Source organism: Charadrius vociferus, unplaced genomic scaffold (assembly GCF_000708025.1).
Source record: "Charadrius vociferus isolate BGI_N301 unplaced genomic scaffold, ASM70802v2 scaffold31, whole genome shotgun sequence".
Taxonomy (NCBI): domain Eukaryota; kingdom Metazoa; phylum Chordata; class Aves; order Charadriiformes; family Charadriidae; genus Charadrius; species Charadrius vociferus.
In genome coordinates this window covers 3,501,831-3,519,154 of record NW_009646966.1, presented here as the reverse complement: position 1 = coordinate 3,519,154, position 17,324 = coordinate 3,501,831, and the positions used below count along the sequence as shown (strand labels likewise).

Sequence of the window (17,324 nt, the reverse complement as noted above, 5' to 3'; positions counted from 1 at the left end):
ACTGATTTGGAAAGTGGAGAGGAGAAGAAACCTGCCATCAACACTCCTAACGTTTCTACTTTAGAGATGCTCTTACACTCCTTCTGCAAACTCGGTCTAATCATGACCTATTTTTATCTATGTGACAGAGCAAATCTTTTCATGAAGGAAAACAAATTTTATACACATTCGTCTTTCTTCATACCAATCGTCTATATCTTGGTTTTGGGGGTATTTTATACCGAAAATACCAAAGAGGTAATGATCATGTTGACATCCTCCTTATAACATTGTTTCCCAGTTTGAGTATAAATAACTAATTGCTAAATATGGCAAGTTAAATTTTCAAAGTCAGTATAACTTGTCTGTAAAAAATGCACTCACAAGCAATATGTTTGTGTGGAATTAGATGCAAAAACCTTTTGAAAGCATATGGGTCTATGTGCTTTTAGCCATTGTCACTCAGTCAAATTTGAAGTGAGCATAGCTCGGGTACGAGAGAGTGTAGAGCACGTTAAAATCTGGTAGACCTGTGTCCGCTAGGCAGAAATCTTTTACAAATGACACCTATTTACCCATAAATTGGTTTATTGTTTTGAACTTTTTCTCCTCATTTTGTAGATGTTCGTTGTACTTTTTGGAATAGCAACACTCTTGTTTTGTTTTGCATTAGACTAAAGTGTTAAATAGAGAACAGACTGATGAATGGAAGGGCTGGATGCAACTTGTTATTTTGATTTATCATATCTCTGGAGCAAGCACTGTAAGTGATTTGAATTTCATTTGTTTTTTAAGTGGGAGTGCAATTTGGGTATGTTACTTGAAAAGAACGATAGTACAAATGCGTATTATAGTTGAATAGGATTAATACCTCATGCTATGGTTCCTGTAGTTTTAAAAATGTTATTAGCTGAATTAGTTTTTCTATATAACTGTAGATTTCTCTGATAAGAGCATTTCATGTGTTATTTAGCCAATGAAAAAATATGCTTGTTTCCTCTATGTAGAGTATTACATTAGTTGCTTTTTAATTGCTAGCAACTCTTCATTTTTGTGTTCAGAACTTGAAACTGCTGAAGGTAAGCTTTCGAAGATAATTTCTTAACTCTCTCTTAAGTGGTTACAGAATATGGAAAATGTAGAGCAATAAACAGCAGAAACTCATTTTAACATTAGAGTGGTTAGGGCAACAAAAGAGCTTAGGAAGAAACAGGGAAATGCAGCATAATGTTTCTTTTCTTAGTTAAACCTGATTTACTGCAATGCAGAAAAAACATAAAATTGGGGGGAAGAAAGCAAAATCAAAAGCATTTATGTGGCCATTTATAAAAGGTACTTTATTTTTCTCAACAGTTTTTGCCTGTGTACATGCACATTCGAGTTCTGGTTGCTGCATATCTGTTTCAAACAGGTTATGGACACTTCTCATATTTTTGGATAAAAGGGGACTTTGGTGTATACAGAGTATGTCAGGTAAGATTATCTACTTACTGTTTTTTATAAAAAAATTTGTCCAGATAACAAAATATCCAAGATGTATCCATACTCCCTAAATAAGGTGATATGAGATTACTTAACCAAAATTTGCACGTTAAAAATGGCTGTTGCTTCTGTGTAATCTGGCCTGCTTAATCGGTAGTGTTTATCTAATACAAACATACAGCATATAAAAGTTACTTGCCATGTAAAAAAATGTAAGTACGTAGACTTTAAAATATCAAGACAAACATTTTCCAATATATAGCAATGAAGTCTTCATTGCAGTAGCGATTTACAATATATAGCAATATACACGGACTGATCCAGCAGGCTGGCTGGCAGTAAAAAGGGCTATCATTGAAAAATTTGTTTGTGAAGTCTTCCTAGATTTATTCTATAGTCACTGGTGAGTAAGAGGTTTACATGGAGATCTGTGATGTTCTGAATCGCCCTCTAGAACAGCCTTTCTCCAGTTACTATTGAAAATAGATATGTGGTGTGAATGTTCTCATCTGCTGTCCTGTGTTGGCAAAAAAAAAAGAGTTTTCCCAAATTAGCCATTGGAAATACTTCATTTTGCTTCTCTTACCTCGTTCTTAAAACATCAGTCTGCTCCATGTTGGTATTTTCCTGTGTGTTTGGAGTTTTTTTAGTTATAAGTATGTTTCTATTAGAGTTTTCATTATACAAGTAGATCAACGTTTGGTGAATCCAAGAGACAGTTGTGTACAAAATTTCTTTTTTTGTCTTCTGTGAATAAAGGTAATTACTCAGCAAGTTATTCAGCACATTGGTTTGCTTGCTCCCAGCATGGCAAGTCTTTACAGAGACGGAACAAATGTTGTCTTGTTTCTGATTTTAATTGAAGTCATTTTCACTTGCTTAAATTTTGAAAGCTTTTAATTTTTGTATACATTTTGGATTTTTTCCTCACTTGTTGGTGAAATGAAAAACTTTTTGATTGCTTAGCTGGGGCCATTAATAGTGTCCGAAAGCACTTGTGATATCTTTCTTTCCTTCTGATGAGTGAGCTTTTGGATCCGTTAAAGAAACTCTTCACGGTGCTATTTTATTAAGTATCCAACTGTTTTGCATTGAAGTATATTACCAATACATGAACAAGAGACATCACTGTAGTATTTGTGACCTCTTTCAAGACATAGCAATTATTGCCAAATATTATACCTTACTTTTTCTTTCATTCTCCACTGAGAATTTGTTGGATTGGGGTCTTTTGCTGGGACAGTTAGTTCTGTGTAACTATGATTAACCATTTGATATATAGAATATGGTCATAAATACCACACCCCTTTCTTTAGAAACAGATGAAAATTTCAGAAACGTATCAGATGTATCTGCTTCCTTTGAAAAATGAATGATTTGGGGGTTTTTTGGTGATGGTTTTTTTTTTTCATTTAAAAACTGGTGTTTTTCTTGGTCCAAAAGCCTTTTCAGTTATGGATATGAGTTTTCAGCTCAAAATAGGGAGAAAACAAATACTTTCCCGTCAGCTATATTGATTCTATGGGTTGTTTTATTTTCCAAAGACAGTGTATTGGAGCCTAGATTTGATAATAAAGAAAACGAATTTTCACACCATAACGGTACTGGAGAACATACCTATTTTTGTGGTTTCCCTCACAGGTTTTGCAGTGTTTGCTGTAGCAGTTTAAAAAATAAAAATAAATCTTTAATTGCAGTTGAGATTGTATTCTCATGTAGCTCAGGTCGTTGTGCAGCACTGGTAATGGCATTACCCTAGCTTTAACTGAGCTAGGCCAGGTGCAATGGGAGTGAAAGCAGAGAGGCATTAACAGCATCTAACAACTGAAATACTCAGTCCCTAGCCTGGAGTCAGGTCTTTTTTACCCTATTTTCTATCTCTACCCAAGTAGGCCAGCGTAGGACAGGTCTGGTACTGCATAATCCACCTGCCGTCTTGTATTGCATTATTCCTGTTCCCCAAGATACTTTTCCAGTGTTTCAACTGACATATAATCAGCATGTGAGATGTAAAATAAGTTGGTATTTTCATATAGTGCTAAAGAAACATTTCCCCCGCCTCTCTTAGCTTTGCCTCCCAGTTTATATATCCTCCGTCTTCTCTCCTCTGACTCCTTCCAGGTTTTATTTCGTCTCAATTTCTTGGTCGTGGTACTGTGCATAGTGATGGACCGACCGTACCAGTTCTACTACTTTGTGCCATTAGTCACTGTCTGGTTTATGATCATTTATGCCACCTTAGCTATATGGCCTCAGATAGTCCAGAAGAAAGCAAATGGTAAGATTTATTTTTTTTTCCCCTTCTGCTATAAAACATTCACATGTTACTACAAATGATAACCATACAGAAAACCGTATTGTTAGTACATCTCAGTCTCCTTTTAACATAGTCAAAATATGTTAAACAGCTGCTCACACAAATGTGGTTTGTCATAGATGAATTGTATGTCAGTTGAAAAATGTAACAGCTGATAACTAAAGTCTGTCTCTGGTTACAGTGATATTAGAATGCTTTTTAATAGGTTTTGACCGTCAGAAATGTGTTTTATCAAGAGTTATAATATTACTGAATGCAAACTACGAATATAGGTTGCGCTATGTATGGTAGCTGGGATTGTTGCTGTAGTGTATTAATGGGTATGGCATGAACAGTGAGCGCTTAGACTTTCCCGTTCTGCATTGCCAACGTGTCTTGTCCATTTTGAGCACTAATTCTGCCATATCCTGCCATGTCCTGGGGTTTGTTATCTTAGTATCTTAGATTAAGTGAATTATCAGAAGTATGTCTTGCGATACAGATATTTTAAATAAAAATTGAAGTGAATCCCAGTTCATTTTAGGCACTGGAGTTCATTGAAGAGCTGTCATCATGTGGTAAATGCTTATTATTTAATTCACCTAAATTAGAACGAAAACCTTAAGAGTCTTAGATCCTCCTTCCTTATTGATGGAGTAATATCCAAATTGTATGGTCTGCAGGTATGACAGTGAAATATACCAAATGGCTGCTGGGAAGGGATGCTGCAAAAATATAATTAGAGAGTAGTTTTACAAGATAGCTAGAAGGCAAATAGCTCCACTATTTATTTTTTTTTTTTACTACTAAGGCACTTCTGTTCCAGACACAGAGAAATGGCTGTTGTGTACTTCGGAGCAATAGTGTACCGTGAAACTAGAAAATCTTTCAGTGACAGCTTTCACTTGTTTATGTCCCTGTTTACAGCTGCCAATTTATATGGTGAAAGAGGGAGATGATCTCTGTTGCAATGTTGAGGCTTGGGTAGAGCTTAGTATCAGTCAACAGCGTTGAAGAGCGATTTCTCAGGCTTGTCTTAACAAGATGCTTGTCCGTAATGACTTGCAGTTGAGCTTTGGAGTGCAAATGATACCTCAGAGTTTAATAGTATATGCTGTACTTATTTCACATGACAAAAGCTGTTGCGCATTTTGTTTTATTTATTTCTCTACAGTCACCTAGAATAAGGACTGCCTGTGCAGTGTTTGGGAAAGCAGAGGCCTTAAAACAGTGTTTCTGCTGAACACCTAAATTATCTTATTTCTGTATGTATGTTTTCCCTGTTTTAGACATGAGGCTTAATTTAGGATTAATAGGTTGTTAATTGCTTATTTTAATTGCTTAAAGTAAAATTTAATATGTAAATGTAGACAGTGATAAAATATTGCTGGTAGTATTCGAACACTTATTTATGAATGTATCTGTTACTAAGCATAGCTACACTAAATCATTGGCAATTATTATTTAATGTGTCCTGGGTTTTGCTATTGAAAAATTAATGACTGTATACTGACTAATTTATTTCTTCCTCAGGGAACTGCTTATGGCACTTTGGTTTGCTGCTGAAACTGATTTGCTTACTGACATGTATATATTTTCTGTCATATTCTCAGGTTTGTAAATTTTGAGTATTTTTATCCTTAAGGACCTAAGAGTATATTACCTATCTCTACTTTTTAATCTGCTCGTAACTTGTATATTTGCTTCTGTAATGTAAATAGAGAAGAAAAAAAAGTGGAATATTTCTGTTTCTTTTCATAGCTGAATTGGTGTGGATGCAGGAAAAAACACAATTCTGTATCTTACTCATTTGTAATGCTTGACAAGTTTTCAGTATACTACTACAAATGCAATAAATGTCTATGCTTGGTTTTGGGGGTGGTTTTTTTTGATGTGCTTAAAGTTACTGGTTTTTGCTAGCATACGAAGATCTGCGTCTCTTGGAGACCTGGTGTTGGCTTTGATACCTTATCAAAAGACCGGTTCTTGTGCTAAATTAGGGCATGCTGTGAGTATAGTTGACAGAAATAAGGGCAGAGTTTGTCGCTCTAGGATTTTACAAGGGAAGTGGTGTGGTTTTAATCCCTCATTGGTTTTAAGTCTGTTGAACTGTAGCCTTCTGTAGAGTATGCATTTGTCATCCCAACACGTCAGTGGATCTCTCCCTTTAAGCCTGCAGTACAAAACGGAAGGCGTGCCAATGCCTTTATGAAAGCAAAACTGAAACCTTCTCTCATCTGAAGAAGTATTTTTGGGTGGTGTGGGTTTTTGTTCCTTTTTTTGGGGGGAGTGCTTTCTAAGGAAACCTGTTATTTTCGGAATGCCACATAGCTGATGAAATAGGGATGTGATAATATTAAAAGGCAGCATATTGATTTAAATAAGGTTGACATCAGTGTTAACGCTTTTGCCATGTTTATTTTTTACAGGGCGCATTTGAGAAGATATTTTCTTTTTGGCCACTGTCCAAGTGTTTTGAACTGAATGGGAATGTCTATGAATGGTGGTTTAGGTGGAAGCTGGATCGCTACGTATGTAACATTTGAATAAATTTATACTGATCTTTTAAGTGTATTTTTAATTTGGGGGGGGAGGGGGGCTCTTTTCCTTTCCTCCGGAGAAAGCAGGAGTTTATCCCAGTGGATTGTTTAACAGAAGACTAAGCTGCATCCACCTTACTTCTGCAAATGTCTGTCAAAGCCTTGCTTAAAAGATGGGTGTTGATTTATTTGCTGCTAGATCCTGCTTAGTTTACTTTTTTTAAAAAAAGAGTCATAAAGTGACCTAGATTTGTCTTTTCTCAAAAATTTTACTGCAAAAATTTAACGCCTGTAGCATTTCAGGCTATTGAAATACAAGGAAAAGTATTGTGGTGGCTTTCTTGGTAATATTTTTTGAAAGTTGTATCAATTAGGCATATATTTCTTCTAAGGTAACATTTAAAACACTGTTAAAATCAGGGTCTTGATGCCAAAACCAGACTATTCTCGCACATATTTTTAAATGGTTTTCCAGTGGCAAAGTGCTTTCTTTCCAGTTACTGACCCTACAGCGTCGGGGAATAGAACAGGGAGACACTGGGGTTGGTTCTTTTTGCTTTCTTGGTAAGATGAGTTTCTAAGGTGGGAGTATTTATTTGCTAAACTTATCCTTAATGGGATCACTTGCACACTTCTCCCTCTGGCAGTCTTCAGTAACTGAGATTTGCGGAGCACGCAGTTGCTGCGTCCTGGGCTGCTCCCATCAGCAGTGCACACTGCATTGCCACATTTCAGACTTGGAGCTTTGTTGCCTGTGAACAGTGTGTACGCTGTGATTTCACTAAAGAGGAAGTCCCAAAATATAGAAGACAAGCACCACATGGGCCTGAAACAGCATCGTGTTGCTAGCTAATGAGAACTTGGCATCAGATCATAAAACACAGTTGGAGAATTGTATATGTGAGAGGGGGAAGCACTTGTAGTGCTTCTTGAATGTTTTCACCTGCCAACTTGGGAGAAGGGCAGAGACTCATGGTTTTTCCCCAGAGAAAGCCTTTTTCAATGCTGGCATAGATTGCAGAGGGGATAGTAGGTACTGGAAAGCTTCTTGAAATTTCATTGTCGTGTCTTTAATGCTCTGTGAAGCATTAGTAAGAGTAATTTATTTGTAGTTTCTGAGTTGAGTTAAAAATGCAACTTAGAACAACCTAGTGTAGAAAGCCTATTTTTGTTTGCTTCAGTAAATCTGGGAAAGGACCTTTTAACATCTAAGCTTTGGTATTATGAATACTTTATCCTGTAACATTTCTGCTAAGAGTTTGTACCTGAAGTACCTGTAAAAGCCATGAAATATTCATTGCATTCTGTTTGTCTTTTACAGGTGGTTTTTCATGGAATGCTGTTTGCTTTTATTTATCTGGCACTGCAGAAACGTCAGATGATATCAGAAGGAAAGGGAGATCCTCTTTTCTCCAACAGAGTTTCCAATGTTTTATTATTTATTTCAATTGTATCTTTTTTGGTACGTACCTAGTATAACTAGTATAATCAGGTTTGTAAATCTCTAAAGAATATGTTCTCTGAAGTTCTTTCTCAGAAAATATATTGATTTAAAAAAGCAAATCTTGATCTGGAGGTATTTCAGCTGTGGTTTTGTGCACAGCCCTACCTATCTCCTCACTAAAATATTTCTCCTTTCAGTCAACTGTAGATGAAAACATCATCACTCTTCCAGTTCATTGCAAAGGTTACAAGAAAATTGGATCGTAAAAATAATATGGTAGATAATGCAGCTCTTTTCTCCACTCTTGGTCGCTTGTCTATTTATGATGAAAAAATTGTCAACAGTATGGCTGTATCATAGGGTGTGAATAAGCATGGTATTCATCAGTTGCAAAGAAGAATTTGAGAGAAACACAAAACTAAGCACAATGTAGGTTTTTTTTTCTCTTACTGTCCCACATCTTAGTGAACCAACTACTGCTGAAGTACTTCAAAACAGCTTACCTCTTGTTTCATTTTTAAATGTTACATATAATTGCTACACAGACTGATTTTTATATCTTTTAGACCTACTCTATTTGGGCTAGTAGCTGTAAAAACAAGACAGAGTGCAATGAACTACATCCTTCTGTTTCTGTGGTGCAGGTAATTATAATTATAGTCCTTTCCCTTACAGTGATAGAATCTAGTCTGTCCTTGTTTGAGCCTTTTTTGAAAATTCTTTTCAAAGATATTTTTGCTTTAGCATGGAATGTCAGATATTGAGCTTCATTCTCATGTCTGAAAGTGAAAAAGGGTTTAACTACATTGCCTGCTGTTTTTCATTGCCTCTAAGCACTGAAATCACCTACCGTCATTATGCTGTTGGTTAACCTCAGTGTCCTTTGTGTAGGTTTCGTATGCACTGTTTAAGTCCAAGCCCAACTTTTGACTAATTGCATAGCAGTGAAAAAGAAGAAAGCTGTAGGGAACCGTGAGTGTTTGGGAGATGTTAGTGCAGGAAGCAACCTATGGGACCCTGTAGTCACTTTTAGGCAGAGAAGAAGTGGGCTACAGGGGACGTGCATGTGCTTTTCTTAAAATTAGATTTTCCTCCTACTGTATCCCCTGCCCCACTCTACCCCAGCTGTCTGATTCTGTTCCCTCTCTGTTTCATTTTTCTAATGGTCTGTCCTGCTCTCTCAAGGAGCAGCACGTGTGGCTTAATTAGTATTAATTTGTCCATCTGGATGCCTTCTCTTTAAAAATTGAGGGTTAGCTCAGATTTGTGGCCACCTTCATTTTAGGCTGGCATGGTATGTTTTGTGACCATGCCTCATAAGTGTATAGTAATATCTATCAACATCAAGGCCATGATTCTAGTGAAGATGTAAATGTGACTTGCTCTGCTATAAGAATGTGTGTAAGAAATTTGCAATTTCAAGACCTACTTTGTTCACTATAAACTGAGTGGATTTTAATTTGGTTTATATATTTATTAGATTTTTAAAGAGAATTTTTAAAGAAAATGCATGATGCAATTCAATTTAGACAATGAAAATGGAAACCTTTTTTGTGTTATCTGTTTGTCATTTGCAGTCACTGTCATTTTACTTTTTTTTTTTTTTTTTAAGATTTTAGCTTTCATACTCATCAGGAATATTCCTGGATATGTCCGATCTGTGTATAGCTCGTTTTTTGCCTGGTTTGGCAAAATTTCTCTAGAGGTAAGCAGAACGATCTGAAGTACAGTGAATTGAAACTTAGAAATGTAAGGTGGCTTGATTATCTAAATTGTAGTATAACACATAAATAGTGAAAACATTTATTGGATTACTTAATACCATACTGTCGTGTTTGACCTCTTTTAGCATTGTAGCTTCCATCTACACTTAAAAATCACAGCTGAAATAGCAGCCTCACAGTACCAAACTTCTGACGCTGTTTTGGGGGGGAATTTCAGGGTTCTGAGAGTGGGGATTTAAGGCTGGAGTATGCTGTGGTGTGAATGCAGTTGGAATAAAAATTTAAACCAGTTGAAGAATCAGCATGAATTACACTTACTGGTATAAGTGCACTTACAAGTGTCTTTGCCCAGGAACGCTTTCCTGCATTACTAAACAAATGTAACTTTATAAAAAAAAAACCCTTCTTAGTGCGAATGTTACCTTGTTCCATTGAGCGTATATTTTGAACAGTAGGAATTATCTTGCTTTCTATTTTACTTGCTGTTTAGTAATATTAAATGTTTAAGTTTATTGCATTACTAAAATAGATTTTAAAAAGGGAAAGGAACTTACAGGAGAAACTCATTGTCTTACAATGATGTAATACACAATCTTGAATTGTTTTTAAAGGATCACATTTTCACTGTTCTGATTCCTGGTGAACTTTTAAGGTGCTGATCAACTCCAGGGATCTTTCCATTCATTAGCCGTCAAAGCATTATCGTTTATGTGCAGGCATGTTAGTTCAGTCCCTCACCAGAGATATGGTAACTGAGTGGAGGCGTATTCCTCATCTGTTCTGACGTGATGTGAACGATGCTCCCTTATGCCACAGCTGGTTAAGGGCTAAGCACACCCACTTTACTGTGTACTCTAACAATAGTATTGTCTCAGAGCAAAGACGTGGAAAACAGCTTCTCCAAGTATGTTAGTTAATCATAAATATCTGACTTGAGCAGGAGTACAGTGTGTCAGTTGATGCAATAATAATAATTATACGGTTTTATATAAGTAAATCTATTTATACGTAAGTATTATTAAACGCACTCTTTTTTTCTTTTAGCTTTTCATTTGCCAATACCATATCTGGCTGGCAGCAGACACAAAGGGGATCTTGGTGCTCATTCCTGGATATCCGATGTTTAATGTTCTCGTCAGCACTTTTATATTTGTGTGTGTGGCACATGAAATTTCTCAGATCACTAATGATCTAGCACAGATTGTGGTTCCTAAAGATAACTCAACTCTGCTGAAAAGGTTGCTATGCGTAGCTGGATTTTTTTCTGGACTCCTCTTCTTCTCAGCAATGCAAGAACAGTCAGGGCATTAACTTGAAAAGATTCTTGGAAACTTTCTTCAGGTTTACATTGCGTCTGCCTGAACAAAAATTCTCAACTGGAGGTACAAGAAGACATTTAAATTAAGTGTGTGGAAAATGTATATAGTACAAATGTACATATTTTGTGTGGAAATAGCCTTCTCAAATAATCTGAGAAACAAGAATGCACTGTACAGAATTGCATGTGAAAATGAGTCTTTTCTACTGGATATATGTTTCTGTTTACATATCTGTTTCAACGTGACATGAAGTGAAGTTAAATGGTTTAGCAATATCATGTGCGTATCACGGAATTCACTTTACCTTGGGTCAGCCGAACGAAGAGTGGCTGTTACTAGAGTACTGCCTGTACGTAACACGTGCTGTCATCGTTCTCATCAAGGAACAAAAAAGAGCAAACTTGTGATCCCTTGTTAATGGTCACCTTTAGCTGATGTGAAACATGAAGTTACTGGTAAACCAGGGCATTTTTCTGAACAAAATGGTAATTTTTTGTTTAGAAATGAGTATTTGGGGTGGATATAGTGTATGTTACATGAAACCCTTTATACATGGGAATAAAAATCATCACCAATTCAGTGATTTAAGATTATATACAAGTTTACATAATATTTTAGGGCTTTTTATTTTAGAAATTTAAGATGTTTTCAGCAAACATGGTGAATTCTGAGGTGAAATTTTTTTATAAAGAATTCTTTTTCCCTAAAATTGTTGGCTTTTTCATTAATTTTTCACTAATTCATTTAACTATGTACACTTCTCTGTAAAATCCCAGTGAACAACAATGAATAATTTTCAGAGACTCAGTTGAAGATGGAGAATTTTTGGAAGACCTCCAGCCTTTTCCAGTCAGATGAAATCCCATCGTATCCACTCCATCAGATCTTAAGGAAACGGGAGAACAGGGGAAGAGTGATCTTCGAACCTCTCTCTGAATTTGTAGGTGCCTTGAACGAGGTGTCATTGGGGAACTGGTGCCATATTCTATCCTGTAATAATATTTTCATGTAAAAGGATGTGAGTCAAGGATGCAAGTCAACCTGTTGACATCAGGAGGAGGAGGGATTGAGTGGTCAGTCTGTCTGCATGCAGATGGTGGAATCAGAACTACAAATGAAATGAGATTGGAGCTGTTTGGAGGAACCTTTTTTCCCATCCTTTCTAGCAGTGCCCATCTTTCTTAGTAACTCTTTCCTTTAGCATAAAAAGTAAAATTGAAAGAAATAGCCCTTCAGTGTGGCAGTGACAAGCTGTAATTTACGTTCCTTTTATTCAGCGAAATTATGGTCATTTCTTCGCTGTTTGTGGTTTTGGTTCAAGTGATAGTTTGACCTCTAGTTGCCTTTTCATTTTATTCTTCTACTGATTACTTGTTAGCAGTCAAAAAGATGAGCACAATATTGTTTTCCAAGCATATGTGCAATTATGTATGATTATAAACAATATGAATCCTAATTTATACCATATGTACATGTGTTTCACCTTTCCCAGTTAAAAAACTGAATTCAAACTTGCAGCCACCAATGAGTGCAAAAAAAATTTATTACAAGAATGGCTTCATTATTTATTTTTTTTTTTGGTGGAGAACAGTTTCTTTTAAAGAATGACCAGTCATTCATCATAAAAAAGAAAAAAAAATCCTTCACTTCCCCCGGATTCAGCAATTTTACTAAGTCTGCCAACTGTTTTGAAGCTATTGGAAAGCTACTCAGCTATTTGTTCTTTGCGTGCGTTACTTCCAACGGTTGGAAGGTTAACCTCCTTCATCCGTACGTCTGAATGGAAGACATGGTATAGGTGAACGCTGGAGTGGGGGACAGGACGCATAACCTTCATCTATGCCAGTATTAGGAGCAATGGGGAACTGTGAGTTTGAGCGATAATTTTTGTTTTGTTCTTCACAACTTAAGTATTGTAGATATAATTTTATTTATCTGTTGTACAGACTTGGTTAAAAGATTTATTTTTAATGTTTGAAATAATGCACTTGTTTACTATTACTGTATGTGGGATAAATATATTTTCTTTTCAAGTTATGTAAAAATATGACGTAATTTAAACATTAAATAAATGTGCTGTGGTTGCCTATTTTTGTAATGGGAGCAGCATCAGTTCAGTAAAAACTTCTTGCTTGGCTCTAGCTGAGCTCCAGTTCACTACTGTGCCTACCTTAACATCACAGATTAGTATTGCAGAGTTTCTCCAAAGTGGTATTCTGAATACCACTACTTCAAATTAAGGGCTTAATTAATTAACTTGTATCACATTAGATTTCAGATGCAATGCAGGAAGAAAGATTCTTCTGCAGTAAATCGCACTGTCCCACGTCAGATGAAATTACAGCCAAAACCACCCCTGGAGCTCAGGGGACTTCAATGAAACTCCACAGCAGAGGTGGCAGATACTTTCTCCCACTGGTTACAAGCCAGAGATGCTCTGGCAGTGCTGTGTGTGAAAGCAGAGGAACTGACTTTTGGCTTTTCTTTGGTCTGGCAACATGAAGAAACCCATCCTTAAGATTTGTTTGGGTTAAACAATTTAGCTTTTCATTTAGGTACTTAAGTCTCACGCTAAAGAGAAGAAGGGGCTCCTTAATCAAAGGATTCAGAGTGGTAGTTCCTGTCCCCAAAGCTCCTTGTATAATCAGGGAGACAACATCTAACGTGGGCACCTGGACTAGGTGGTGCAAATACTCTCCATCCTTTCCAGTCACTACACCTATTGCAGCATCTCCCCCAGCTAAACAGGAACCCCGCACAATCAGTTCCACCTTCATTCTTGGACACCATCCAGCATCGCTGCCCATAGCGTTAACAACTGTAACACAAAGTTGTTCAGGCCTCACCATGTAAAATAACCAGGCAACAGCATCACTATTTAATGTTTCCCTGTTTATTAGATTTTACATTTCGTATATTTACAAAGACAGCGGTAGTACTTTCCACTTAATTTGGTTGCAATCATCACTTAATCAATACAGTATCAGTTCATCCTCTCATCATACATCGTTAAAAGAGGCTGTGAATTTACTGTTTTAAATATTGTCACTTTTAACTAACTCTTTAGCCATTACATATCTTTAGACAGCTTTATAAATCTATGCTTCCATAGTAATTGCTTTAATAAGTAAAAATAAATATTTTGATATTAAACTTACCTCAAATAAATGAAGCTCTCAATGATAAAATAGTTCAGGTGTGCTTACTACCCAAGACACACACCTACATCACTAGATTATTTTCAGAATAAGTAAGTGGAGCACCCACTGGTACAAACTGATTCTTTATGCATGTATATAACAGTTTAAGAAATTCCCTTAAATATATTTATGTGCACTGTTCCACATTAATACAAATAAGATGGGAGCGGCTCAACTGGTAGCTAGTTGATTGTCATGTCATCCTCAAGTTAGCAGAAATTGTTATGATCCAAAACCAGTATTATTTACAAAGTTTAGTCTTACATTGCATTAAAAATAATTATTTAAAATCCATTCCATTCATTTCTGTTTCAAAGCACTGACAGCTCATACATTTGAAAACAGTAGTAGAAACCAAATGCTGACTGTACTGAAATTTTTTCACAGCTTGGATAAAAGATGGAAATTTTTAATGTACTATAAACCTCAGCGTGCGGTTTTCTAATTCACTTTTCACCGCTAACCATCCAAGCTGCTGGAAAAAAGGAGGGGTCCCTTAGGAGGCTGATCGACTGATGGAATGTCTTCCCTGGTACCTTTTGGATGAGGTAGGTGTGATGCACCCCACTCGGAAAGTAAGTAGGAATGGCTTTCTCGTCTGACTGTTTCAGAAACTGACTTTTAGTTTTTCAACTTGTGTGACTGCGGCTTGAGCTGCCTCTCCCCGTGCGATACCCACCAGCACCGTTCCTATGGCTAGATGGAGTCGTTAACGTGTTCCGTGGGTTGTGCATGGCATTCAGGGCAGCCTTGCAAACTCCACCTAAGGCTTGACAATATTTACAAGTGCGTACAACGTACTAAGCACTGATTATATACTTTGCTGCAATAGTTGTCATAGTTGTTGCTCAAAATGTGCCTAAAAAACAGCTCAGGACTTTTTTAACTTATCTGCCGAGGTGCTGCATTCAGGTCCAAACCTATAAACACATTATGTTCATTTTTAAGCAAAGAAAATAAGGTTTTGTGTTTTGAAGGAACAGGGTCATAACTGCAAAAAGAGGGGAAAAAAAAAAAAAAGGCCAGCGACTACTTTGGTCATTCTACAAACTCTATAAACTTATTTTACAGTTTCTTAAATTACTCAGAGTTTGCCTAAATTGCCTAAATTACTCAGTTTCTCTTAGCAGAGACCTCAGAAACCTCAGCTAAGGCAATGTCGCCAGCATTTAGCGTATTTAAAGCAGACGCAGGTTTCTGCTTACAATGCAATGTCCTGATGAACATACAGCTTCTGAAAGAGAAAATATTATAGAAAAAAGACAAAGCTTAAGTGTTAGTTTAAAACGGTATGATGCGTTGAGGCAAAAACCCCAAGAACTGTTGGTGTGAGCTGTTACAGCTGGAGACCCCAAGTCCTGTGTTACACGGTATTTGAGGATTTAAAGAAGCATCAGAAAAAAATCAGAATATGCAGAAAAGCATCTGGAAATAAATTACCACCATCTATTGAAAAACTTAGGAAACCTCTGTTCAGATCCTTTTAACAAAGTTCACATTATTAAACTTTCAGCTGCATAGACAAATGCCTCTCAAAGTAGCCACCTCCCAGGAATTAGGAATTTCATCAACTCCTTTTCAAGATGCTAAAAAATAAGCCTGCTTTTTTTGGATAGCTAGTTCTTCCACAACTCTTTGCTCCAAAAAGAACAGAGAACGTGGAGGATATAAAAAATAAACCGCACTGAGGCATTGGGAATATCACCAAAAAAAATGTCAAGAGTATTTTTAAAACGTTAGAAGTCTGTATATACTGTAACAAGTTTACCCTTGTTTATTTGCAGACATGAATTTCTGCCTACAGTAGTTTATAACAGTTTCTTCTAACATAACCAGATGAATGAATGGACAGATTTTAAATGTTTTATTGCTTACAAAGTTGTCAAATAGGGTAAATATCTGGTAAAGAAACAGAAATCCAATTTTCAACAGGAATAGTTTTAGGTTTTTTGGTCTGGGTTTTTGGTGTTTTGGATTTTTTTTCTTCAAAAAATAACTTTGCTCGTTACATTTTGATAATCTCTACAAAATTAATGCCTAATAAATCTGGAATACTATTTCTGAGCCTCACCACATTGCACAAGTTTCCATGCTGATACACCACTGCTTTTCGTGTGCAGACGTAAGGCAGTTCTATCAGCCCACTGAACAGAGCCTGAAATCCTTTCAACCTGGTGCTTATTTTGAAGTTTTGATTTCCCTGTTAAAACTTTCAGAAGACATCACAAGACAGAATAAAGTTTGATATTTATTAATACATATATTTGAAAGATTATTTTCTGAATGTAACAAATATAAAAAGTTATCAGTGTTTACAAATTGTCAAAAATGTCCGAAGTACAAAAGGGTACAGTACATTAGTTATATGGAAGTGATTGTACTCTCCGGCACTGAAATCATCTTAATACTATGGGCATGCACAATATACACCAGAAAAACTCATGCATCAATCAGAACAAATAAGGAAATAAGACAATTTGCTGCCTTCTCCGATTACAAATTCATTGCTTCTGTTAGTTTTCTTTCCTCAGGAATACCATTTACCTGCAAATAGATGAGAATTTATATAATCCATCAGTGGCAGACGATGCTTCAACGCTTCTGAACTGTCCACTGGTAGCACAGCACATCAATAGTATCTATCAGTCCTTTATCAACAGCCACACTGGAGAAACACAAGTACAACCAGGACCAAAAGACAACATACACATGAAAAAGCTCTGCTTGCTTTCTTCTGGGAAGGGAGAGATCTGGGAAAAGGTTGTTTAACCGGAAATTTATCTTTCTGCTTGGGATCTAACAGACTTCATAGGGAGACTGTGAAGCTCAAAGTGGAAAAATGCAGTATACGGTGTATATGTACTATTTAGTCTTTTGCATTATAGTACTATCCTACAAACATTTTCATCTGAGAACCTTAAAACAGTCCCCATGAATTCTGCCAATCGACAGAGAGACAATTCAAACTTAATACGCCTTTTCATATTGGAGACCGGTAGCAATTTTCAGCAGTGTCATATAGCCATTAGATGCGAGTTGTGAGCTTTCATACAGTTCTTTCGCAGTTATTGTTTTAACTTCGTGAAACAGTCGAGCATTAGGTCAGCTATTAAATCTGCATTGTTATATAAGGTTAAAAACAAATTGTTTCCAATCGGGGATTCAGATAGTTCTTGAAGAGGATAGTGGTTATTAGACTCTTCAAATTATTAAGTATGGTCTACTGAAGCTTTAAAATAGACATATCTTCTTTTACGGCAGTGACTGATAGTATGTTAATAATCCTGAGTATATTATTGGGAATTTTCTGCAGGAAAGGAAGAAAATTAAACGTCTGTCT

At 36.4% G+C, this 17,324-nt stretch overlaps 2 protein-coding genes across 2 annotated transcripts in view; one reads left to right on the top strand and one right to left on the bottom strand.

Annotated features, from left to right (window-relative positions):
• CASD1 (CAS1 domain containing 1) overlaps positions 1-11,079 on the top strand; it is a 23,132-nt gene extending 12,053 nt beyond the window's left edge. Inside the window, 10 exon segments of the mRNA XM_009895350.1 lie at positions 1-237; positions 653-742; positions 1,333-1,452; positions 3,583-3,739; positions 5,291-5,370; positions 6,187-6,288; positions 7,619-7,759; positions 8,308-8,385; positions 9,354-9,446; positions 10,510-11,079. The exon segment at positions 1-237 is cut by the window's left edge and continues 14 nt beyond it. Coding sequence (XP_009893652.1) covers positions 1-237; positions 653-742; positions 1,333-1,452; positions 3,583-3,739; positions 5,291-5,370; positions 6,187-6,288; positions 7,619-7,759; positions 8,308-8,385; positions 9,354-9,446; positions 10,510-10,776 — 1,365 coding nt within the window. The 3' untranslated portion in view covers positions 10,777-11,079.
• A 5,398-nt stretch (positions 11,080-16,477) lies between these two features.
• Positions 16,478-17,324, bottom strand: part of SGCE (sarcoglycan, epsilon) — a 28,530-nt gene continuing 27,683 nt past the window's right edge. Inside the window, exon 13 of the mRNA XM_009895368.1 lies at positions 16,478-16,528. Within this exon, the coding sequence (XP_009893670.1) occupies positions 16,478-16,528 (51 nt within the window). The remainder of the gene's footprint in view (positions 16,529-17,324) is intronic.